At 34.4% G+C, this 25,787-nt stretch overlaps 1 protein-coding gene across 1 annotated transcript in view; it reads right to left on the bottom strand.

Annotated features, from left to right (window-relative positions):
• Positions 1–1,656: 1,656 nt before the first annotated feature.
• LOC138705158 (telomerase reverse transcriptase-like) overlaps positions 1,657–25,787 on the bottom strand; it is a 75,782-nt gene continuing 51,651 nt past the window's right edge. The window contains exons 8-10 of the mRNA XM_069833824.1: positions 25,053–25,274; positions 14,453–14,712; positions 1,657–10,890 (exon numbers count right to left, since the gene is read on the bottom strand). Coding sequence (XP_069689925.1) covers positions 10,679–10,890; positions 14,453–14,712; positions 25,053–25,274 — 694 coding nt within the window. The 3' untranslated portion in view covers positions 1,657–10,678. The remainder of the gene's footprint in view (positions 10,891–14,452; positions 14,713–25,052; positions 25,275–25,787) is intronic.

Genomic DNA, 25,787 nt, shown 5'->3' with positions numbered 1-25,787 from the left:
TCCAATGGATACCAACACATTGCCAAATTGCAGGAAATGAAGCAGCTGACCTTCTTGCAAAAAAAAAAAAAGGAACAACCATTAAACAAACTACTAATCCTAAATTATCCTTCCATAATGCTAAAATCTGGATCAAACACAAAGTCTATCAAGCCTGCAGGACAAGACATTCTGAAGACAGCGAGAACAAATCGTGGAGCATATTGTTGAAGGACAAATCTATCACTCCTGATCTACCCTGGAAGAAATCTGTGGCACTGTTTCGCCTCACTACTGTCATGACTGCTTGGCCTCACACCTGCATAGAATCGGTACATTTCCTTCACCACACTGTACTCTCTGCTTGGATGCGAATTCCATCGTGAATAAAGACCACTTACTGCGGTGTCCAGTGATTACGAAGATTAATGCTGATATAGCATACAGCAACTTACCAAAGAACTCTTTTTTTTTTCACTTTTTATTTTATTTTAGTAGGTTATTTTACGATGCTTTATCAACATCTTAGGTTATTTAGCATCTGAATGAGATGAAGGTGATAATGCCGGTGAAATGATTCCAGGGTCCAGCATCTAAAGTTACCCAGCATTTGCTCATATTGGGTTGAGGGAAAACCCCGGAAAAAACCTCAACCAGGTAACTTGTCCTGACTGGGATTCGAACCCGGGCCACCTGGTTTCGCGGCCAGGCGCGCTAACCGCTGCTCCACAGGTGTGAACCCTTTTTTTTTTTACAGAACATATTTACAACTCTTTCCTTAAGCAGACACTGTCTCTTTATCGAGGAAAATATGCTAACAAATTACAATAGAACACCAATTATCCATCACTCTATTAACCGATTGGCAGATTATCCGTCTGTCTTTCTTTTTTTTTTTTTCTGCAGAAATACTGTATATGAAGTACTGTGCATTGTATTAGCACGTTATTTTTCTAGAGAGTGCTATTACCAATCTTTTTCCTCAGACAGTATGGTCTAGTGTTCGAATTGTCGTACTGTAAAACTGTATAACTTCTACATAAATGTCTTCTACGGGTTTCAAAAGAAATCTTGTTTGCTAAGTATCAAAAAACAAAGGTGTAAATAATTGAGTGGTTTCGGGAAAAAGAAACTGTGGCTCATCTCGCAGAATATGAGATTGGAGTGTATAAAGTATATAAATCTATAACACAAGACCTCCACTATTCATATATTTCCCTGGAGAGCCATTACAAGGAGTTTCCTTTACCCTTAAAAACCTTTTGTTGACAACCAGACTTAAATTAGTGAACTTCTGATCCTCTACCTAGAGTGTTAAATACAGGACTATGGAGGAAATAACGAAAGTGTAAATATTATTCACTAAATTTACGAAAATCTTTTATGGTACGGATTATCCCATTTCTTCGAGCAGTTCAGGCCATCCGCTTCATTACCACGGATAATACAGATTCTCCTGTATATATTACTGAAACTACCACAAATTACACACAGAACAAAGATACAAAATATTACACATTAAATAACTTAACAGTAATCTATCCACAAGCTCAAAGTGAAAATACTAATGAAAAAATAAAAAAATGTTTACGAAAACAACAATCATTATTGACAACATTTGGCAAGGCATTCATAAAAATTTAGTTTATCAATAACAAAAAATCTAGTTAATTCTTGGTTTTATTCTTTATACCTATGCTTTATTGACAAAAAATCTGTACACACAACCATTTTCTCTCATTTAACTGAAGAGCCTCTCAAAGCAAAATGATACAAAAATATAGATTAATTAAGGAAAAATGACAATTGAAGTAAGCCCCCGAACAATGCTGTATAGAACATTTTCCGTTTTTTTACAGTAGAGACATAAAACAATACTATCATAAAAATAAACAATGATTTAATCCGTATATCAAGGTAACAAGCACATTACAACATCACAATACATATGAACTTTTAATCAGCTGTCTACTAGTGAATGTTTTAAAATTGAAGTAGTTTTATAAGGAATATCAGTGGAACAATGATGTATGTTACTTAGTGGAACAATGCTGTATGGGCTATTCCATATGAAATCAATCAGTAAAAAACCTCGCATTTTTTATACTCTAATTTTTTTCCTATTTATACAAGGTGCTGAGAAGAGTGCATTTGCAAAAATATACTATCGAAAGTCAAAGGGTTTTCGTATTGTTGAGCGACAAATTTAGCATATTTTAGAAAAACAAGCCTCTTTCAGTGCTCAGAACTCTGGAATCATTTACTGCAGAACATTGAACGGGAGCTCATTTTGAAGCTGGCATTTGGTAGGTTATGTTAAGAAGTAAGATTTATTTTTATTGTATACAGAGAGACAGATAATCTGATTTTACTTACTTTTAGGCTTTTTGCCCATTTGTAAAAATGTAAAAAAATATTGAGAAAAAAACCTTGCATTATTAAAAGGGATTCGGCATTGTTTGCTTAGTGGCATGGCAATAGGTTTTGAGGGTATTAAATAAATTATTGTCACATGCCTAGACTTGAACGGCGCAGTACTGCACGCACTGGCCGAGAGATGAAGATAAGCGAGCATTTGGAGGAGGAGTCATGCCACCCCTGAAACAACGGTGTGACATGTTTAGTCTCCAGTATGCAAAAGTAGCCAAGTTGCGTGTGTATTTTATAAGTGCAAGTGTTGTGACTCAGTATTTTTCAAGTTTATATTTATTATTATAAGTTGTTGTTAAGGCATATTTGTGAAAACATTCCCTATGGTAAAATAAAGTATTTCAAAACAATATCAATCAAATTATTGAGTCAAATGGGTGTCTTTCGTAAGCGCTTCCATAATATAAACATTTTCTACATTATAACAAAATTTATTTCACAGCCTGCTTAAAATGGAGGACAAATCTTAGTCAGGTGACCGCTGCTTCAATCCCCTTCAACATACGCGTCACAAAAGGGTCAATGTTAAAGGGCTTTGGAAAGTATCCCGTTCAATTGCAGAAAAATTTGGCGTAGCTGAAAAGTACCAAAATATAATTCGATTATATACATATTGCAGATTCAAAGTAAATAAATCACATTCTTTAGGTAACTCAGTTCAATCAAGAGAATCAATCAATCTTCTTAATGTATCCAGCTGTTTGCTGACAACATAAAGTCCACTGTAGTCTATTCAGTTGTTGTTTTTCACGAGAAATGAGGGGTATTTTGATCGGTGTTCATTATAGATGCCTGTAGCTAGTAGCCAGAGTTGGGATGTAGTCAATATATATTGCAGGGCTGTGTCTTCTGCAACCGGTATTGATGAGTTTAATTTACTTCTTTTGTGTTTTATGGATGGACAGTATAGAAGAATGTGTTCCAGATCTTCATCATGATTATTACACCACAGACAAGTAGGATTAGCAGAAATGTGAAATCGGTGTAGGTACAATTGAGTGACAATGTGACCTGTTCTGGCTCTTGTTAAAAATGTTTGAACATGTCTGGGCAAGTTTTTGTACATTTTCAGGTCATTTGGTTTCTTTTGTACAGACTGTAAAATTTTTCCTTTGTCAGAAGAGAGCCAATTGTTGATCCATAGGTTTGTAAAATGAGACTTTACTGAAGCAAAAGCATTGAATAGAGATATCACTTGAAGAGGTCTTGGTTGCAAATATGTTGCCTGTTTTGCAATATTATCGACTTTCTCGTTTCCAGGTATACCACAATGACTAGATATCCATTGAAATGTTATTTCCTTTTGGAGTTCTTTTGGTTTACTTAGTTGTTTCTGAAGTGGAATAATTCTATGTGCATATAGATTTGGTACATATTTAATTATATTAAATATAGCCCCCTTGGAGTCGGTAAGTATGCAAATAGATTTTTCAGAAATTTGAGTACCACACTGAAGAGCAGCAGCAATAGCTAGCAATTCAGTGTCAAGACTAGAGGAAGATGAACATGGTATGAAATAACTTTCTTGATATTTTGGAATATAATACCCTGCTCCTGATGTCCCATTATTAGGATTTAGAGATCCATCTGTATAAATTTGAAGGTGATCCTTATATGTGCTGCAGAGTAGTTCCATGGCATCTAACTTAAGAATGTATGGAGGATCATTTTTGGAATGATTTCCTGGAATTTGTATGCTATGTTCAGGAATCACCCATTTCCATGGAGGAATTTCGTTCACAACTGGAGTTTTAGCAATGAGTGTGTCTGTGATATAGATTGGTATTTCTTCTTTTTTTATTTTATAGAAATTACACAGGATATCATCTGACAATTCGAAGAACATCTGAGATCTGGAGGAGGCTTGCAATTTTAAATGTATTTTTAGATCCTTTTGTAATATATAGTGTCTGATTGATTGAATATTACATTCAATTTCTAGGGCAGCAGTTGATGTGGTTTTTTGGCATTCCTAGGCATAATCTTAAGGCTAAGTTTTGAAGAACAGAAATTTTTTTAGATGAGTTGCTGATGCTCCTCCCCATATTTCACATCCATAGGTCAATTTTGATCGTATATAAGCATTATAAAACAGACGCATTGTCGTGATATCTTAACCCCATTTTCTATTAGCTATGATCTTCAAGAGATTTAATCGTGGTAGACACCGCGAAGCAACATTGGTTAAAAGTGTTTTCCATAAAAGTTTTTCATAAAAAATTAATCCTAGGATCTTAGGAGTTGGATTGTACTGAATTTCTTGATTATTCAAATAAATGTGAGGTTTATAGTTTTTTAAACTATATCTTCTTGTGAAGATAGTATCTTCAGTTTTTGACTGTGAGATAGATAGATTCCATTTGGATGCCCAATTACTGATATTATTTACAGCTGTTTGTATAACTCTTAATGATTAGTTTGGATCTTTGTTCGTAGCCCATACTGTAACATCATCTGCATAAATACTTATTTTTACCTCAGGTGGGACATCAGGTAAGTCATGTAACATTATATTAAATAAATTTGGGCTTAAAACAGAAAGAGAAGTCATAGAAGAAAATGTTCAGCCAACTTGTAGTGTTCAAAGTGTTCAAGTCGAGAGTAGTGGTAATAACAGCAACAGTAATAATGAAGAATCGGGCAAGAGTGAAACGGAATGTGTTGACAAGGCAACCCTCACTACTTTAAACGAAACACTCACTGTGATTGGCGTGAGTCCGGTGAAAAAGAAGAAAATTTTCTCATCAGAAGTAATTGCTAAATTACTATAATTTGGTTTAAGAGACCATTACTTGCTTTCAGTCATCTGATGACTCATTTATTTTTAGGATTCATTTAATATCAGAAAAAGTATCGCCAAACTAAACTAAAACAGATACGAGACGTCACTGAAAGAAAAGGTTTTCCATCAATGTGATACAAGTAGTGATTCTACAAACGAACCAGTTAATGAAATCCTGGAGAACCTTAGAACAGCGTTCTGCCTGGCCCAGGACAGAAAAACCAAAATTCAAATCCTCACCGTTCTCCCTTCTTCGTGGTCCGTTAAGAAGCTCCAGAGTAACTTCACAGCAGCCAGACATATGATTTCCATCGCAAAGGACTTTAACATAAGAGGTCTAATTATGTGTACTCCAGAAAGCAGAAAAGGTCACGGACTTCCAGTTATGACAACAAAATTAGTTCAAAAGTTTTACGAATCAGAAGAATTTAGTACAACTATGCCTGGAAAAAAGGATTTTGTAACAGTTAGAGAACATGGCAAAAAGAAGCTGGTACAAGAACAATTGGTGCTTTGTAATCTTTCGAAACTCTACAGAAACTTCAAGGACAAACATCCTCGTGTTAAAATTGGATTTTCTAAATTCGCCGAATTAAGGCCACAGCATTATATTTTAGCCGGTTTGTGTGATACACATACTGTTTGCGATTGCATGCTGCATCAGAATGTAAAGTTAATGATAGATATTGCAAAACTCCCAGAACTAACCAAAAGTGGAGAATTAGGCGTACCTATAAAATCCTACAAAGACTGTATTGCAAGAATCATTTGCAATACACCACAACTGGCATGTTATTTTGATAAGTGTGCTGAGAGTCCCGGAATATTGGATTTAGAAACACAATTACAAACTGTGTTTGATGAAGCTTTCATAGACTCAAGTTCATGCAAACAGCGGGTAGCTACAGACAAAACAACATTAGAAAGCCTGGAAAAATCTACAGATGAATTTATAAATGTGTTAATTGGAAAGTTAGATGCACTAAAAAAACATTCATTTATTGCGAGGCAACAAAGAATGTTTTATGAAGAAACAAAAATTAATCTAATTCATTGGGAATTCCTAGTGACACTAGACTTCTCTGAAAATTATGCTTTCATTATTCAAAATGAAGTACCTGGTTTCCATTGGAACAACAATCAGGCAACAGTACATCCGTTTGTTGTTTATCATAGGAACAATGACACTGAGAAATGTGACTCTTTCGTAGTTATATCCGATTGCCTGAAAATGATACCGTTGCAGTCCACCTCTTTCAAAAACAATTAATTTTTTGAAACAGAAGTATGACAAGGTGGAGAAAATATTCTATTTCAGTGACGGTGCTCCTTCTCAATATGAAAACAGAAAGAACTTTATCAATCTGTGCTACCATGAAGAAGAGTTTGGCATAAAGGCAGAGTGGCACTTCTTAGCTACTTCTCATGGAAAGGGATCGTGTGACGGAACTGGAGGAACAATAAAGTGACAGGCAGCCAGAGCCAGTCTCCAACGTTCAATTCATAACCAAATTACCACTCCATTTGAATTATTTCAGTGGGCAGCAGCGAATTTTACCATAATAACATTCCGCTATGTCAGCAAAGAGGATTATGCAAGGGAGGCTAAGGAGCTGGTGCCAAGATTCGAACACACATGCACAATACAAGGGACTTTGTCGACTCATACCTGCATTCCTGTCTCCAAGTCAAAACTTGTGACAAAAACATATTCTTCTGCAGAAGGGGGCGTGAAAGTCCTCTGCAACAAATAACACCATTTGGTGAGTAAATGTTTGGATGCAGTCATCTTTCTTTCGTCATTTTACTCCTGTGTTTATGAAAACTTGTGATAATGCTAGCACAGTCATGCGCTGCTAGACGATACTTCTCATGTTATGTCTCCTGGCCTTGCTTGCCTCGGCTAGCTCCCACCTCACAGTCAGCTGCTTAGTTCACGCGCGTACTATTTTCTTTATTTGATATTTTCAATACTTTATCAACGTGCCACCAGTAAAAAATATGCGTTTATTTGTACTTTCAATGCAGAATCTAACCATATATTTTAAAAATATTTTTCCATGGGCAAAGGCATCTTAATGAAGAAAAATCTAAATTTCTCCATTTCCATAAAAAGTAAGAAAAACTGTTTATATGTGAATATAAACTTTAAATTCTCTGTATCAAAATAAACTACGATTTTGATCATTAGGTGAAAGGGTTTCGGAGCTACAACAGTTTAAAGTTGCTAATTTTATGAAAATACGATAAATTTAAATATTTTTAATTTAAACACTATGAAGTTATGATGCCTCAAACTTTGCACAAAGCACTGTATCACAGTTGTCTACGGACAGAAAAAGTTTCATTGTATTTAAAAATTGCAAGGTCAATTTTCTCTATACGAGGGGGATCCAGGAAATAACGACCGTTCGCGCATACCCGCCGCGCAGCTGACTCCCCTTCCTTGTTTGAAGGTCAACTGGCTTCCTTAACATGTGTTCTCATAATGTTGTGAGTACTGGTTGCAACAAGTCGCCATTGTGCATTTTGTGTTACTTCAAAATGAACGACGTGATTGATAATCCCACCGACTGTGAGGTGAGGAGTGTGATTCGATTTTTGAATGCCCGACATTTGAAACCTGCAGAAATTTACCGGCAATTGAAAGAAGTGTATGGTGATACTGTAATGAATGAAAGAAATGTGAGAAAATGGTGCGAAATGTTCAACAATGGGCGAACAAATGTCCACGATGAAACTCGACCCGGACGCCCATCACTCTTCACAGAAGACCTGAAGACTAAAGTGAACGACAGAATCTTGCAAGACAGGCGCACATCACTCGACAAATTGCATATTGCCTTTCCTGACATTTCTCGTTCTTTGCTTGGTGAAAATGTGTCGCAACATCTTGGCTACCACAAAATCTGTGCACGATGGGTTCCACGGCAACTGAGTGACCAACACAAAACTCAGAGAATGGCCTCAGTATTGACATTCTTGATGCGATATCACACAGATGGAGACACCTTTCTTGATCAAATTGTGACTGATGATGAGACCTGGGTGTCTCACAACACCCCAGAGACCAAGCACCAATCACGTCAGTGGCATCATCCCTCATCACCCAAGAAACCGAGAAAATTCAAACAGACTCTCTCAACACAAAAAGTCATGGCTACTGTCTTTTGGGATCGCAAAGGTGTTCTTTTGCTGGATTTCATGCCAAAAGGCACTACGATCAATGCAAATCGTTATTGTGAGACTTTACGAAAACTACGGCGAGCCATCCAAAACAAGAGGCGAGGAATGCTTTCGAGAGGAGTTGTGCTTCTTCACGACAACGCCCGCCCGCACACTGCTGCTTCAACTTGAGAATTGCTGGATCAATTCGGTTGGGAAATCTTTGATCATCCGCCCTATAGTCCAGACCTTGCTCCTAGCGATTTTCACCTTTTCACTAAGCTGAAAGACTTTCTGGGTGGTACGCGTTTTGGAAGTGATGAAGAGTTGAAGAAGACAGTGAACACCTGGCTTAATGAACTGGCGGCAGAGGAGTATAACACGGGAATTCTAAAGCTAGTGAACAGATACGACAAATGTTTAAATGTAGGTGGTGATTATGTAGAGAAGTAAAGGAAGCTTCAGTTATGTAACAGACTTTGTTTTTTCAAATAAATATATATATTTTTTTTAATTATTACAACAAAACGGTCGTTATTTCCTGGATCCTCCTCATATTACAGTCGATTTGAGATGGAATAGCCCGCATGTTTTCTGATGAACACTTACTAATAAGACATGGATTTGTGATCTTATAAACAATAAAAACAAAGAAAAGGCACGAAAGTAACATAATGCATATAATACTGTAAGGTTCTGTAGCATGTAAGTACCGTAATTACTTTTTACATCTTGATTACACAACCTTTAACACTATATCACTTCGGAAAACGTATTATTTGTCTTTCTTGTGTTAAATTTTATATTACCTTGTTAACATGTTTCAGCCTGCTATTGGCCATCTTCAGAACTGGTTGTTGCTGGTCTTGGCACCTTTTGTTTGTGTTTCCTGTGGGGGGTGTGTTTGTGTAGTGTAATGGGGAGTCAAAGAGTGTGTGTTAAGAATTTCGTTTGGATGTGTTTTTGTGTGTGCATATTTCGTGTTGTTCTAGTGTGTTTAGTTTCTGGCTTTTTGGTTCGATGTGTAGAATTTCCATGTCTGTGTTGATGTCTCTGTAGGTGTAGTTAGCATTTGTGATGTGTTCTGCATATTTGGAAGTGTTTTGTAATTTTGTTATGGCTGTAATGTGTTCTTTATAACGTGTTTGAAATGTTCTGCCTGTCTGTCCTATGTAGAAGTTGTTGCAGGTGTTGCATTTGAGTTTGTATATGCCTGTGTGGTTGTATTTGTTTGTTTGTGTTGTTTGTGTGTTGAGATGTTTTTGTAGAGTATTATTTGTTCTGTATGCGATGTTGTAATTTAATTTCTTGAATGAGGTTGCTATTTTGTGTGTGTTTTTGTTTTCGTATGTTAGTGTGATGTATTTTTTGTATTCTTGTGTTTATATTTTATTCTTTCACTGACTGTTCATTATAAGTAAATCTGTGATATTCCTCATATAATGCAACTTTTATTTCCAGTGTCATAATATAACACTCTTTTTTTCTGAATTTTTCTGGGCCACAAACCCTAGGCTGAGAATAAAATAATATGGTATTCTATTAAAATTGCAAATAATTAACTTTAAAATAACTATTAATGAAATAGGTTTAGATCATTTCTATATAGCCCACATACTGCTGATCCATTATACGAATATTAAAATTATGATCCATCCTTCATAGTACATTTAGTATCAGTTATAATATTTGAAAAGAACTTAAAAATACCACATAAATTTATAGGAACATGAATATCATAAACAGCGATCAGGCGACCTACTGCAATATGAATAACACTATACAGCGTTGTTCCACTCACCTTATTTGGAAGGATTTTTCCAGGCACCTCTTTGCCTTTCTGGCTTTTGTATGGCTTTCCGAAGTCCCGTAGCTTCTTCCGTTTGATATCATTCCACTCAGACATGTTAATTTTGCGTTTTCTCGACTTATTGAGATGTTTCAGATCGCTTGGTGAAACATGCATACTGCCTGCGTCCGCCATCTTGTTTCCTATACATCATTGTTCCACTGAAGTGGTTCAAATGTCTATTACTGCCACTTGTGGATGGATATTCGACATTCCAGTGTGTTTTCCATGTGTAGGGTGTTCTATACATTGATGTTCCATTAAAAACTCAAATTCTTAAAAAATGTGCTATACAGCGTTGTTCGGGGGCGTACTTCAATTGTAAACAAATTCCTGAACAAGACTAGCATTTATAATACTGTATGTTGAATGTGAAAATAATACGAGACCCAACACCACATCATCTACTTATCACCTCTGTCCTATTATCACTTTCCATCACCATAGCACCCATTCATTACCTCTGTCCTCTATCACTTCACTGTCTTGAACATGACTGGCAGTTTGCTTGTAGTTTCTTCCAATTCCTGAAGAACTTCTTTTTTTATCCTATAAGACAGAGATTTGAGGACCCACTTGATGGCTCTCAATACACCAGGGTATTGACTTCCTCGTCGAGACAACCGCAATTTGTAAGCTCTGTACACTATGTACAAAACTGAGTTGAAATCCAACGTAGTTCCTCCTGAAATAAGTATGAAGTAACCTTTCACTACATGTACTATGATAATACGAGATGATACATTGTACAGAAAAACATAATCTCTCTCAATTTTTGGGGTGGAAGTAAAAATATCACCTCAATGTGCAGAAACATAACGTATTTACCAGACAGTTAAGATGTTCATTCATTCATTCATTCACAACAGTCCCTTTAAATAATAAAAAGAAATGAACTAAAATTACAGATTTTGAGAGGTTAGTTTTTTCCTGATTCCTAGTTTCTTCTACACAGACATACAGTATACTGTATTCAACTTTTGGAAAAATAAAAAGAACACAAATACAGAAATAATGAAATTACTAGCATTAGGAACTACGATACATTATATCCAAAATCAGAATGGTTACACATTTACACAGAGAGAGCTCTGCAACAAAATACTGAAATAATGCTGGAATAGGTATTTCTTTTTGCCTTTACCTTACACTAGGAGAACACTACATATCATGATGGTGAACTAGAAGCTATTAATACCGGACTACAACAATTAATTTACAGAATAAATTCATTTATCAAAGTAGCCATATTTTGTGATTCAAAATCTGCAATTCAGGCTATCGTTTCATTAATATTAGAAGGCAAGAGAATGAAAGAAATCTATACCAAAATTAATGATTGTTTTACAATGAGTAACTTCTCATTGCAAATTCGAAGGAAATAAAATTGCAGACCTTTTGGCAAAGAAAGGAACCACAATCCAACAAAATTTCATATTATTCAGAAACGCACAATATTAAATTACATTTAAAAAAAAGTTAGTGAAAATAAAAATTTGACTCCTAATTTTCCAAGAACAAGACCAGTTACTATCTTCAGACTAGTAACTGGACATGACAGTTTGGCAGCACAACTTTTCTGAATTGGAATTCATACATCACCAACTTGCATCACATAATAGATTGCAAAGCTATCATCATTTCAGACAAAAGTGTCAATAACATCATAGATGTTTACTGGAATATTAGAAAACAAATGGAGAAAATACATTTGATTAATTATTAACAGAGAAACTGCATACATCAGAATAATAATTATAATCACAGAAATACCAAGAACTAACTTCAAGACCACACTATAACTGATGATTAGGGAGCGGATTTTTATGTGCTAAAAAATTTAAACTTATTTATTTTTTATGTGCTAAAAAGTACGAAAATATTTGCTAAAAATTAAAAAAATTTATTTTTTTAATATGACAAAAATACCTTACTCAGCATGGGAAAAAAAATGTTACTAGGTACTCACCAACCACACTTGAGTGCTAGTAGTTGGCCGAGAATTGCAGTGAACAACAAAGGTCATCTCCAAATGCATGCCGATTATCTCTGAACAACAACTTATACTGTGAAAACTATCTTTCCTCATCACAGGACGCCAAACGTGCATATTTAAAGAGAGTAATGTCACAAACACATATACCGGTAATTTCACCTACAGGCACATCCTCCAATACTTGAGCAACTTTACACATTTTTTTATATTCACTGTTTTTACCAAACACATTCCGGAATTTGTCCCTTAGTACTTGTATTTCTGAACCTGGTAGTGAGTCTAGTTTAATTCCCACGGCACGAACCTCCCTAACTGTTTCAGACAACGTGTTTGTGGATGTTTCGAGTTTTTTTATGGTGTCACACAAAAAGCTTAGATTTGCTGATAGGAAAGACAAGATTGACGAAGCCCGATAACAGGAAATCACAACAAGATATATTGCCTTACTTGATAGATATGAGCGAGAGACGAGAGATTTGTTTAAATTAAATAATGTTCATACCCGAGCTCTTATCTGTTGTGTTTCACAAACAAAGTGTGGAATGAAATCATCTTCAGGAACAATAAACATTCCTAATTGTGTGTTGCAAGATCTCTCCTCCTTGTCCATGTTAATTTATTCTCTAATAATAACATTGAAATGCTTCCTACCAGTTCTCAGAACTTGAGGCGATACTATTACGAAAATGGATCACGGATACACCACACAGTGCATAGAAACATGAAGCAACCAAGAATTCTTAAAAAAGATAACGTACTTCTGAGTGATATAGTTGATTTAGTTTTAAAATATTTAAAAGTTCTTGTAAAAAAAATATTTAAGTAAAAAACTCCAAATTTATGTGTTTATAATAGATTTCCTGAAAATATGTATTTACATAATTTTTTTGTGAAAATATTTGTTTTTATGTGAAATAAAATTCGGGTTTTAAACTTGAAACTTCATGTTCGGGATTTGTAACTTTGTTAATTGTGTTTTATCACATGCAAAAAGAATATTTAATTACATAGGAATCCGCTCCTTACTGATGACCTGGCATCAAAAATCGAAATAGCATGCAAAGAAAGGAACAACACATACCAACACATCTTACTTCAAGCAAGTGAAGAAAATCAAATAAATTCCACCATTATATTGAGAACACTACCTGACACGAAAAAAATGGACAACACTTAATGAATCAGTACCAGGATTCTCTTGTTTTTCTCCAAATTAGGCATTTACATCATTCCGTCACCATTTCTTCATTTCGTAGCATTCCCCGAACGCCGGCTGGCAACACATGGAGGGTGCTGGCCTAGGACGAGCGGGGATGCCTGCTCGAAACCTGGGCACACAGAGAACCTTAGTGTGGTCAGCCGGTGTGGGTTTGGGAATATGTCACCAGAGGGTCCGCACAATAGATCTTAACAGGTCATAGTGCCCCCCTCCATTAAATTAAATCCAATTCAATAATGAATCAGTTACGGTTCTGGCCAAACATAACATTCTTGGATGCACTAGATCTCACTCTCTGAAAACACATCATAGCCTGCGAGTACCGCTAAATGTATAAGTTTCAAGCAGCTGAGAGCGAGTGCAAGGAGATAAGTTTTCGATAAGTGTATTAGCTTGCTAAGTCACAGAATAAGCCACAATAATGGGAAAGAAAGTATAATCAAATTTAAAACATGTTTTAATAAAAGGTCAAAGGTTGCACACAGTGGAAATGGCCAGGCTTTTATTCAACAAGAATTTACGTCAAACCCATGTCAATAATGGTGCTTATTTTTATTGTTTCACACTCTGAGAAAGGTAGGGGAGAGGTACTAAAGACTGCAATAACCAATTGAAGAGAAACATCGTGTAATTCACCAAAATGTATATGCCAGGTCGAAAAAACCGTGCTTAGCCTCTGGTGGGTTAAAAATCATATTTTATTATGAACGATAATACAATTAATGCATTAACTTTGAAAAAATATTTGTATTAAAAATATAGGTCATTTGGTGATTCAAATGCATTAATGGAGAATCACTGCTGTGAGACAGGAAATATCTCTTGCAATTATTTAAGCAGCTATCTCAAAACTCATTATGGAAATGTTTAATTCAAACATTTAAGCTAGAAAATTCACCATATTCAATTAATTGCAACTTGAATTAAAAATTTGGAACATCTGAAAATGAAAAACCTCAACACACACAAATTTTCCTTTCAATATATTACTTTAGTCAAGTGTCTAAAAGTCAACAAGAAACTCAATCTTACCTGTACAAGAGTATCGTGATACTCTGATGACTCGTTTGGCTATTTTCTCTGCAGAGAAACTCACTTCTCCTGCTAGAAACTTCTGATTCAAGTTTCGTTGATCAAACACATTCTTTATAATGCTATGGAACCTGTATGCTTGTAAGAGAGCTGCATGGAATACGTTCGTAAGGACTGTTCTGCGTGAATTGTACAGCTCATCAAGATAGAATGCATGCAGCTTCAATGAAGACAATAAGCCCAACCGATAGTGAAGGAAGCTGAAATATAAAGCACATTAATTATGAACACCAAAGTCAAGGACTTATGGCTTACAAATCTATCAAGAAGAGGGGCACTGAATGTCCTCAAAGATAGAAAATTACATAAATTTCTAGTGAATTCATACCTTAAAAAGAAGAAAAGGGAAAATAAAAAGTTAATGGTGACGACAGCGAAACCAGTTTGAAATTTTATGTATAATCACTAAGAAAAATATACATATTTAGGAAAAATCCTTTAAATATGCAACTAAATATTTAGCATTTAAGAAATGTAAACAATAATCATAATTGTGCATTTTTGCTGACTGTTATAACTTTGGAGCATTTATACGTCACCATTTGGTCTGGATTTGCATGTAATAACTAGGGACCAGATTTTTAAGTTTTTAAAAAGATCATTTTAGGTTTTTGGAATAGGTGAAATAGGTTTTTTTAGGTTTTATGTCCAACCTGTGAAAGGTGTCGCAAAAACTGCCCGATCGTTAACAATGTATCCTTACAGTTATTCTTAAAAAATAAATATTTATTTATTAAGGCAACTTGGACCACCAAACTATTTATCAAAATTTATAAGATTCGAAATTTTTGCTCCTTCCCTTTTAATATTACTTATAGTTTGAATAAATTATTGTAACAATTAACATTTTATCTAATATAATTTGCCTTGATATAACTACATAATTATTTCAATTTTTAATAAATAAAAAGTATAGTACACACACAACTTTTGAATAACATTTGTTCAAACTTGATAAAGAATTATTTTAAAAAGTAACAAACACACAAACAAAACAACATTATTTACTGGTACTGTTCCTGGTTGCAATATATGATCAAATACGGTACTTTTCAAGATTCTCGACTGAGAAGTTTTTTCTATTGTCTCTCAAAATACATTTGAAGGACAGAAAGGTTCTTTTGACAGCACATGATATCATAGGTGCAAATTTCATCACTGCCACTGCACCAGGTACCCACGGTAACTGACAATTGAAGCTTTCCCTCTGGAGAATGGAGCACACATTTTTAATTTTTTCAAACCCTGGATTCCCCTGCAATACTTTCTTCAGTTTTAATGTGATGGCTTCACCCACAAATCCTGGTACTTGTTTCTGTAGAAACGAGTCAATGACACCAATTGCATCATTCAGTTGTAGCGACGAAAACTCCAAGTAATCAATATATTTTAGGTCACTGATATATGTCTTGAGAAAAGCAAGAGAGCCATACTGTTAAGTATAGATTTTGCCTTACAGATTGAGGCACATTGAGAGTGTTCTCTCCTATCTCTCTCTCTCGAAATGTATTTATATTTCTCTCAAAATAAAAAAAAATCAATTTATAATGCAGTAAATACAGGATAACGCTTATAAACAATGATTTAGGTTCTTTTAGGTTCAACAGAATTCACACATACGACTCCTACACTCATGATTCGGAAGAGTATTGAAGAAATTAGGAGTTCAAAAGCAAGGAAAAAAAAAGGTAAAAACCTACAAATCCGATTCCTAGTAATGACATATTCTAATCCCTTGAACCTGCCAATCTATAAATTACAAACCTTTACGAATTATGTTACTAGGACTGATATATTTTGAAATATCATTTTACATATTTTCCCCATATTACATACAGCATTATTGCTTGATTTTACACAAACTACATATTTGGGGTTCTTGATCATCTTTACTTCTTCAAGTAAAATATCCGCAATATTTAAGTTGGCAGAACTGACTTTTCTTGGAAAGGAAAGGCAGTCATAATGACACTTGCAAACTTGCACTCATTCTTTCTCTCCGCCACCCCTCTAACAATATACAGCCTAACAGTGAGAGAGAGGTGTTCTCTAACTAAAGCTCAATGGAACCTAACAGTACTGTTTCTTAATCCTTTGAACAAGAGAGATATGTTGCTTTTAACCAATTTCGCCCCTTCCAATATCCATTCTTAAAACTGCAATAGAGTTTTGTCATTTCGTCTAGTTTCAGTAAATTAGTAGCTATAGTCTTACAGCTTGCCCAAGTTAAGTCTGTGAGTGGGGATATCAGGATGGAACATAGAGGCAAAACACAGTTGCCACATAGGTCACTTGACGCTCAGATTTCAACGTGTGCACATCGTTTAAAATACACTATGGAGCGCACGCATTTTTTGTCCTTGTCTTCAGATAAAGGCAACAGTTACACTGTCTCCCAGCCTCACCCTCATGCAACTTTCTCCATGCTTGCCAATCAGAACGCCAAACCTCACTGTCAAGCAGAAGTAGAAGTACTGCCTATTTCAAAGCATCTTAAATTGTTACCGCTCTATGAACTGAAGAGCAGTAGGAAAACTTTACTGTCATATGAGACTGTACTGGTCTCCTCTCGTTACTGCCTCCTTTCACTACAGAATTGCCTCCAACTTCCCCTCTCGGCTAGCAGACTTAACTTGGTCGAGCTGTATTGATCAGACAAAAGGTGCAGAATAAGTGCCATGCAATTATGGAAAGAAATCCAGGATATTCAACTTTCATCGCAGTCTACAAGATCCTGAATGGAGAAGAACAAGATCCTCCTGCGGATATCATTCCAGGAAAGTTCCAACTCTTGAAATTTGCACCTCCAACACCCTGCGACGTAGAGGTCATTTCCAGCTTATAAACTGATACTATCTTATCAGTGACATTCAATGATCTCGAGAATCTCGAAAAATACTTGATACGACACTGCGCAACAAAATAATGTGAGAAAAATAAGTCCACAGTCTCTAAGCCGATTTAATCATTTTTGCAAGCACAAAAATTGAAGAAGACAATGTCTGGCATGTATTAAGCGCTTCAATACCAACCTAATGTAAACCTGTCTGTTTTCAATATTGCATATTTTTCTAATATTACGTATTTCAATACATTATTGCCTATATTTCTTACATAAATATGTACATATTTCACGTTTTGATATTACATAAAAATCCTAGCCCTAGTCATCATACATTTCATTTTCAAGATGAAAAAAAAAAAATAAAAATAAAAAAACAAACCACTAAAATGTTTAATCTTCATAATCAGGTAGAATAAATGCAACAAAATTATAAATCTCTAGAAATTGGTTGATACAACAATTTCTCAATACCGGTACTCAACACAACTTCAAAACTGACTGTGTCTGTGTTTGAGAATTTTACTTTATTCGGCTTTTTCCATCCTTTTGATTAGTCCCATAACAAAAGAACTCTATAGGAGAGCCTGGATTTTATGTAATATGAAGTTGAAAAATAATACGAATATGTATTGGCAAAAGATGTAGATAAATTATGTAATACATAAAAAAATGTGGTAACAAAAATCAAAGCTTTATTAGATGGATTTATTTTACACTGATTCTGAAGTAAGAAAAGAGAGCTACATCTGATTTTGTGAGACATATTGATTGTCACATTTATTTCACTGTAATCTTTATTATACTGTTTTCCTATCTGTCCCTACATTAGTAACATATCCATTGACATGCAAGAAAAAGGAAACAAAACTGTATGTCTACAAAATGGGGGTGAATAGTGAAAGGAACAGGACAAGAATAAACATGCACATTTTATTATGATACATCAATTGTCAGTTGATTCTTTGAAGGCACAATTAATAATTATTTTAAGTAGCAGACAATAGACCAAACAATACAATGAAACCACGATTTGCATTGGGATTTGTTCCTTACAAAAACATTATTTAATAAATTTTTTTTTTTTTATTTTTTAAAAATATGTACAGTCTTAAAAAACGTTTTTGTCACACAGATAGTTTATAAGTTCCAGAAAGGAGACATTGCACATGATCAGACATACAACGGAACCAAACTAATTTTATTACCTCAACTAGTTGTTCTCTTGTGAAACAGGTCACTTGTCCTCTGATCATGCGCACTGCCTCCTTTGAAGGACTTAAAAAGTATCTGTGCGACAAAACTTTCTTCTAAGACTGTACATAACATACAGTACATCAAAATAGGTAAAATATTTAACATACATCAAAGTATATACATCGAAATGTGTAACTTAAAACTTCATAATAAGGACCTTTCTAGTGTGATTAGCTGACATTTTTGCTTTCCTCTTAACTACATATATATAAGAATAGATTATGTAATTACGTAAAATCGGAGCTCTATTTTAACACTAGCAGTTGCAATTTTTTGTGGAGATAGGTCATCTGTGCTTAATAACGCTACTAATATATTTTGCAGCTCATCAGTCACATCCTATTTCAGAAGCAGGTAAGGACAACCGGACCTTGCCAATTTTAGTTACAAATCTGCAGTTCATTCACACGTTTTTTTCATCTAATCAGAATTATTCTAGGCAGACGGTGGCAATACTAAACCTTTTAGAATATGTCTCTTCTCCTGGGAATTCCTCTTAGTGAGGAATAACATTATTGAAATTTTTGGTTTATCAGGGATGAAGATTATTTCACAACCTACTGTTACGAAATATTTTTAAATGATAAAAAAGACAACAAATTTATGTAAAAAACGGAAAAGAGATAGATATATCACATGATTCCACAAACATTGATGACGAGAGACTCCAATTCCTAAGACCAGAAAGCAAGATGGCGCCAATCTTAGGGCAAGCCATTAATTAGCCTATGTCAACTTTCACAGTATGCAATAACAATTCCAACTGTCACACTTTAAAATATTATTTAAAATTTGAAACAAATCTACAATGCAAGGGTACAGACTACCATATTACTCATGAAATAGATGCAGCAGATAAACCTATCCTACTCCAGACACATTGAAGGAAGAAATGTTCATATTTTTTAATTGTTTTACAGAATTAATTCCACTTATTAAACAATAATATATTAGCTACATACTTCTCTTTTCGTAGATGAAAATAACACATACATATCCACACATAGGGTGATTAATGAATTCTTTTCACTGTCACTTTAACTGTGGGGTCATATTGCGACTGTCTGTTGGGAATGACACTGTTGATACACAATTAGGTTTCCATTTTTCTGCCATCTACTAGCCATCATGTACAACTATGGATTCAGATCTCGTGAATTTGTACCTTTATTGTAGTGGAAGCGGGAATCAACCAGCATTTGTTTTTTGAGATAACTAAATTCCTGGTTATTCATAATCAAGGAAACCACTAAAAACTCCAATCAGACTGGCTAACATCCTGGAATTTAAACCTGGGGCTTCCTGAACGAAATAGTGTTTAACCATAGAGTTACCTCGCTTGATTCACGGAGTCATACTGGAACTTATGAAGATTATTCTTACTTTTCACTTTTAGTAAAAAGAATGATGATGATGATGATAATAATAATAATAATAATAATAATAATAATAATAATAAAATAATTATGTGAGCATAGATCTGTTTCTCATTAATTACAATGTTATAAAAATCTGAATCTCAAGAAAAGGAGCATGATTAGCTAGTTTTTTCAGCTGGGAGAGAAGAGAAGGAGAGACTTCACTATCACTGTTATATTAAAAGTACACCCACACACATACACTTCGCAGCAAAAAGAATGGGCCAACTCTTGGTCGTTAGAAATGCAAAGTTCTACCGTGTGGCTCACACATCTAAACAAACTGTACTTGACACTGCTATGTTTGTTCATTGAAAGTCATCTGTCTATACTGTTTTCGCTGTAAGAAAAATCCTAATATAAACATGAGCACATTGCTATCATACCCGTGATTGGCTCCCAGTCGAAACACTCACATGACGCAAGAAAATATAGTTTGTATTTGGAAACCACAATCTTGTATTATTTGAAAATAAAACATTGAATTCTAGTTGTTAAATACGATGAAACATTTAACTTTACTTATATGTAAAATGCTATGTAAAAGAAAAGCTACTTTTATATTTTGTTATGCACTATGAACGCAGATGAATACCAACAGTAATACCAAGGTAGTCTGTTCTTGTAACAAGCTGGTGTCACTTGAGCTGGTAGTTGTTCACGTAAGCACGTGGTACTGAAGTATGGCTTTTGCATCCTCAACTGTCCATTGTAAGACGTAAGACTTAAAAATAATTTAATTACAGTAATTATAAAATAAATGTTTCGTAAACGAATGCATAGTAGTGAGGTTAGACCTACTTGACGAGTAACGGGAAATGTTTAACATGAAACAGAATGTACAACAGTAGGCGGGAACACGTACTGAGAATCTATGGCACCAAACAGTGGCCAATGAAGCCTCACTTCAGTCACGTGCTATTATTTACATTAGGATTTTTCTTACAGCGAAAAATTAATAAATGTAAAAATTCACAATTATAACATAAGCATAGATGGTTTAATTAAAACTTATTATACATTATATTACAGCAAAAAGATTATACAATGCAGTGAACCTCATGAGGTGTGTGTTGCGTAGGGGTAAATGTGTCTGCTTTCAATACCATAAGTTGTAAGTTTGTCTTCCAGTACAGTAAAATCATTTTTTTATTTTACTTTTAATTTATTTATTTTAAATGTTTAATGACATTTATTAATACACCTCATTATGCTGTCTTGTAAAAATATGATTGCCCATCATCTGTGGCAGAGCCTGATTTACAATTTCAAAGGCCCGGAGCTTAATTTTCTTTATGAGGCCCCTTTTTTTCATATATGATAAATAGGCCAACCTTATTTCATTCAAATTCTTTCACCTATCTCCTTTCACCATGTATTTATTTCACAGAGTTATTTTTATTAATTCTCTATTTTAAGGAGAAAGATTAAAAATAAAGTGATCCCATAAGGTATCAGTGATTATGTGTAGCCGCTGATTGCATTGGTTGTAGTACTGGTACTATCACTAGTTCTTTCTAGTACAGTAATTCAGGAGTTTGAAAACAATGTTCATTTTGGGTATGGAATGAATGGGACAGTCAATTGCTTATCATACAATATAGTGTTACTAACTATGTTACATTTTATTGATGAATGTTTTCAGCATACTATGCCATCATCAGATCTTGAAAAGTTATCTTTTATACATACTTAATATTATGCCACACTGGTTAAATGCAATATATAAATAACAATCATAATTACACTAGTTTTATAGGAGAACTTGTGATTAATGTGTCCTCAATCAGCTGTTAATTGGACAATGTCATTATTTCATAATATGTTAAAACACAACACAATAATTGAGTAAAACAGACCTATAAAACAATAAAAACATTAAAAACATTAAAAGTTGACACTTGATATAATTCTTTATAGAACAGATGTCATTTTCGTCGTTCGTTTTTGTTTACATGTTGTGATGAAACAAGTTAGAAATAATTAGATAGCTTTGTTAGATGGTACATTGTTTGACTATTATATCAAGTGTTGCAAAGTTTACTAGCATTAACAATCAAGTTGAAGTACGATGATATTAATATTAGATAACAGCTTGACATGGACGTATGTTAACAGTTTTTCAGGGTGTCACTTCTCGAAGTTCAGTCTACCGAGTGTACTGTAAACACGCGAAATTTATTTTAGGTCAATTTTCAAAATAAAGTACTTTTTAGTGATCTCGGGGTGAGTAATTGTGGGAAATTGACTTAACCATTCCCTCATTGTGTCATAACATTCTACACTACTGAAATTGATAATACCAGATTGGCATAATATGTGATTTTCCTGTTCACATTTGCTTCGAATGATTTTGTATTTATCAATTTCAATATTATTTCTCTCTTCAGAGACTCTGATGTATCTAAAATCAACCCTTCATTCGATTTTACAACATATTTCAGACTCAAACAAAATACAGAAAAGCAAAATGATTTAATTATGTGTTATCTGGGGAATGGCAGTTTTGACGAGATGAAAATGCAGAGTAATATGCATATGGAACTTATAAATTGTTAGCAGCCCAATCTTCTTGCCACAAAGTGTACAATGCAGAATGTTAGAAGTCATATTCTTGAAGAAGCAGAAGATTTTTGTTTATAATAGCTTGGAAAAGAATTTTTGCTATTTCGTTTCACAGAGCACAAAAAATAATGCGACCTTTATAAATGATTGATTATATGTTTGTATCTAGTACAGATTCTTCTTCCTGATTCAAATTGTGTTTACAGCAGATGAAAAAAAATCACTTTCTACATCAATGCACCTAGCTACACACTTGTGAACTGTGTGGTACCTTGAAGCATATGTGATTCCATCAACTTATTCAGTGGTGTACACAGAAGGGGTTCATTATTAAAACTGTTTACAATTTATATTATTGGTATTTAAAATGTTGTGCAATATTATTATTATTATTATTATTATTATTAGTGTTGTGGAATTTAATCGACTAATCGATCAATTTAAATTAATTGGTTGTAGTTGACATTAATTATTATTTTGTTAATACAAACTCATACTAAAAATTCCGACAATATTCACTCTCGGAAATTGCTTACTTAAAAAGCACAATAGTACTGTTATTTTCTAACTGCAAAGCAGGTAGCATAGGGAAAATCTTTGCACAAACACTTCAGAAAGAGATGGAGATATGAGGACAGTGACCTAGTCTACCTCTATTGAAATTTGAAACACAATGCAAAACTCTTATTAAGTTTTATAGTTTTCCAAGAAAACTTCCACCTTGTTGTCAGCTCATCTTCCTAGCATATGAAATACATACTTTTCTGGGATTCGTCCCTCTCATCCCTTATAAAATAGCCATGTCTACACTGAGTGCAAGTGAAGAGAGTAACTATCTTCTTCTCTTTCTAAAATCTGGCAATTCGTTTACAATAGGGACCAGTCTTCTGTTTTGACCGCTGTACTTTTGCAGTTGCAGTTTCTGTACTGAATTTGTATGAAGGTTATATATTTAGTTTGATAAAGAAAAAAAAATCAGTTTTCTGTGGTCTGTGAAAAGTGTAATCTCCACTATATCATATAAGAATCTGGGAGGTAAACTCGGTGAAATGTTTGGATTTAAATTGAACGATCATGGAGAAGTGCTTGAGAGAAAAAAAAGTTTTTTCGTGTTTAGAAATGCAGGAAACATTGTTACTAAATGTAGAACGGCACTTAATTCGGAACATGTGAATGCATTCACATGTTTAAAATCATAGATGAAGCAGTATTAACTAGGTGTCTCTTCATACATTTTGTTATTTATATTTGTCTCAAAGTGAAGTTACAAGGATGAAGTTACAGGAGAATGGAGAAAGTTACACAACACAGAACTGCACGCATTGTATTCTTCACCTGACATAATTAGGAACATTAAATCCAGACCTCTGAGATGGGCAGGGCATGTAGCACATATGGGCGAATCCAAAAATGCATATAGTGCGTTAGTTGGGAGGCCAGAGGGAAAAAGACCTTTGGGGAGGCCGAGACGTAGCTGGGAAGATAACATTAAAATGGATTTGAGGGAGGTGGAATACGATGATAGAGACTGGATTAATCTTGCTTAGGCGGGCTTATGTGAGGATGGCAATGAACCTCCGGGTTCTTTAAAAGCCAGGAAGTAAGTATGTTTGTCTCAAAAATTCCCAGAAAAATTGACACAATAAATTATAGGCCTCATAATAAATATGTTAGTAAATAATTAAAATAGTTGATTTGTAATATAACGATACGGTATATACACATACAACATTTAATACTTATGCTTATCACTGAACACAAGTTAAATTTAACAATAATTGTGTATTACAGTATATTAAAACATTTTTTCAAATCCATCAAAATTCGATTCATCTATCGATTAATCGATTGAATATTTTGATCGATCAACAGCACTAATTATTATTATTATTATTTGTGAGAATCACTACACGACATTTTGCTAGATAATTGTAAAAACTAACAAACGGGTGAATACCGCTCTTAAAATGAGTTTAAAATCGACAATGCAGAATATTTAACAACACCTACACTGCAGAACTGTCAAAGCAACCTTTCCAACATGTTTCACAAGTTAAATTCCATATTGTGTCAGCTTCATTTTCTTATAAGGTCGTTACTAGGCGGTAGGTCTCTCTATAATAAAGATATCATTGTTATAATTCGAATGTGCTGCAGCAGCAAACACAGAGATATTAAAGGAGGGGTAGGAGGACTATGCCTTATGTCGATGTAGATTTTGTGAAACATTAGAGATGGGGAAACGATTATAGATAAAAAAAATACTCAAATCTAAATATGTCATTTTTTTCAAAAACTTCAAAGGGGAGGTTCAAACCCATTAAACCCCTGCATATGCCCCTGAACTAATCACAGAGTACAGTACATCCATGTATGGGAGAGGGGAAACATATTTAAAAAAAGACATAAGTTACACTAAATCCTTTACAATACTATTGTCATATTAATACAAACTCACCTTCCAGGACTCTTATTTACTCTCAATGTCAATGAGTGAGCAATATTTTGGTTCTCATAGCGTGTGTAATCTCCTTGAATCTGCAAAGTCGAGTCCAACACGTTTCCACAAAATTCCACATTTGTCCTCATTGATTCCTGGTTAGGTAGGTTACTTTGTGTTTTCTTGATGTTGATTTTGCATCCGTAGTCAGGAAATCCTGCTTTCATTCTCTCAAAGAACCTGTATGCATTAGCAATTAATAATAATTACTTTCCATAAAACTTTCTTTTGTCTGCTGTGTGAATATACGAGTATGACAATTCATTATTTCACTTGAACATGGTAACACATTCTAATGGAATTACACTACACTCCAATAAGGAAAGTTTAATTAAATTAATTGGTAACATTTTATATTACCATGCATAGGAAATTTGAAACTGAGTAAAATAATCGAGAAATTCAACTTTTAATACTAAAACAGTTTAAAGTGAGACACAAAGGATTACTATGCAGTGAGTGAAAAGTGAAAAATAAAGGATTATATTGCAGTTTTAGTGAAAGGTTGTTGTGTATATCAATTCTCGATGCCCGTGCGTCCTACTTTAAACGGTTCAAACCTACCCGCGCAAACTAGAGTCGCTGCTTTCTCTCTCTCAGAAAGCAGGTTGGCTCGCTTTTTTCCCTCTTGTGAGGGAGAAAGCAAAGATCGCGCGGCGACGAGTCACGTTGGCAATAGAAATACCCCCAGGC

This window comes from Periplaneta americana, chromosome 8, assembly GCF_040183065.1.
Source record: "Periplaneta americana isolate PAMFEO1 chromosome 8, P.americana_PAMFEO1_priV1, whole genome shotgun sequence".
Taxonomy (NCBI): Eukaryota; Metazoa; Arthropoda; class Insecta; order Blattodea; family Blattidae; genus Periplaneta; species Periplaneta americana.
Note: the sequence above shows the minus strand (reverse complement) of the source record. Positions and strands in the feature narration are given on the sequence as shown.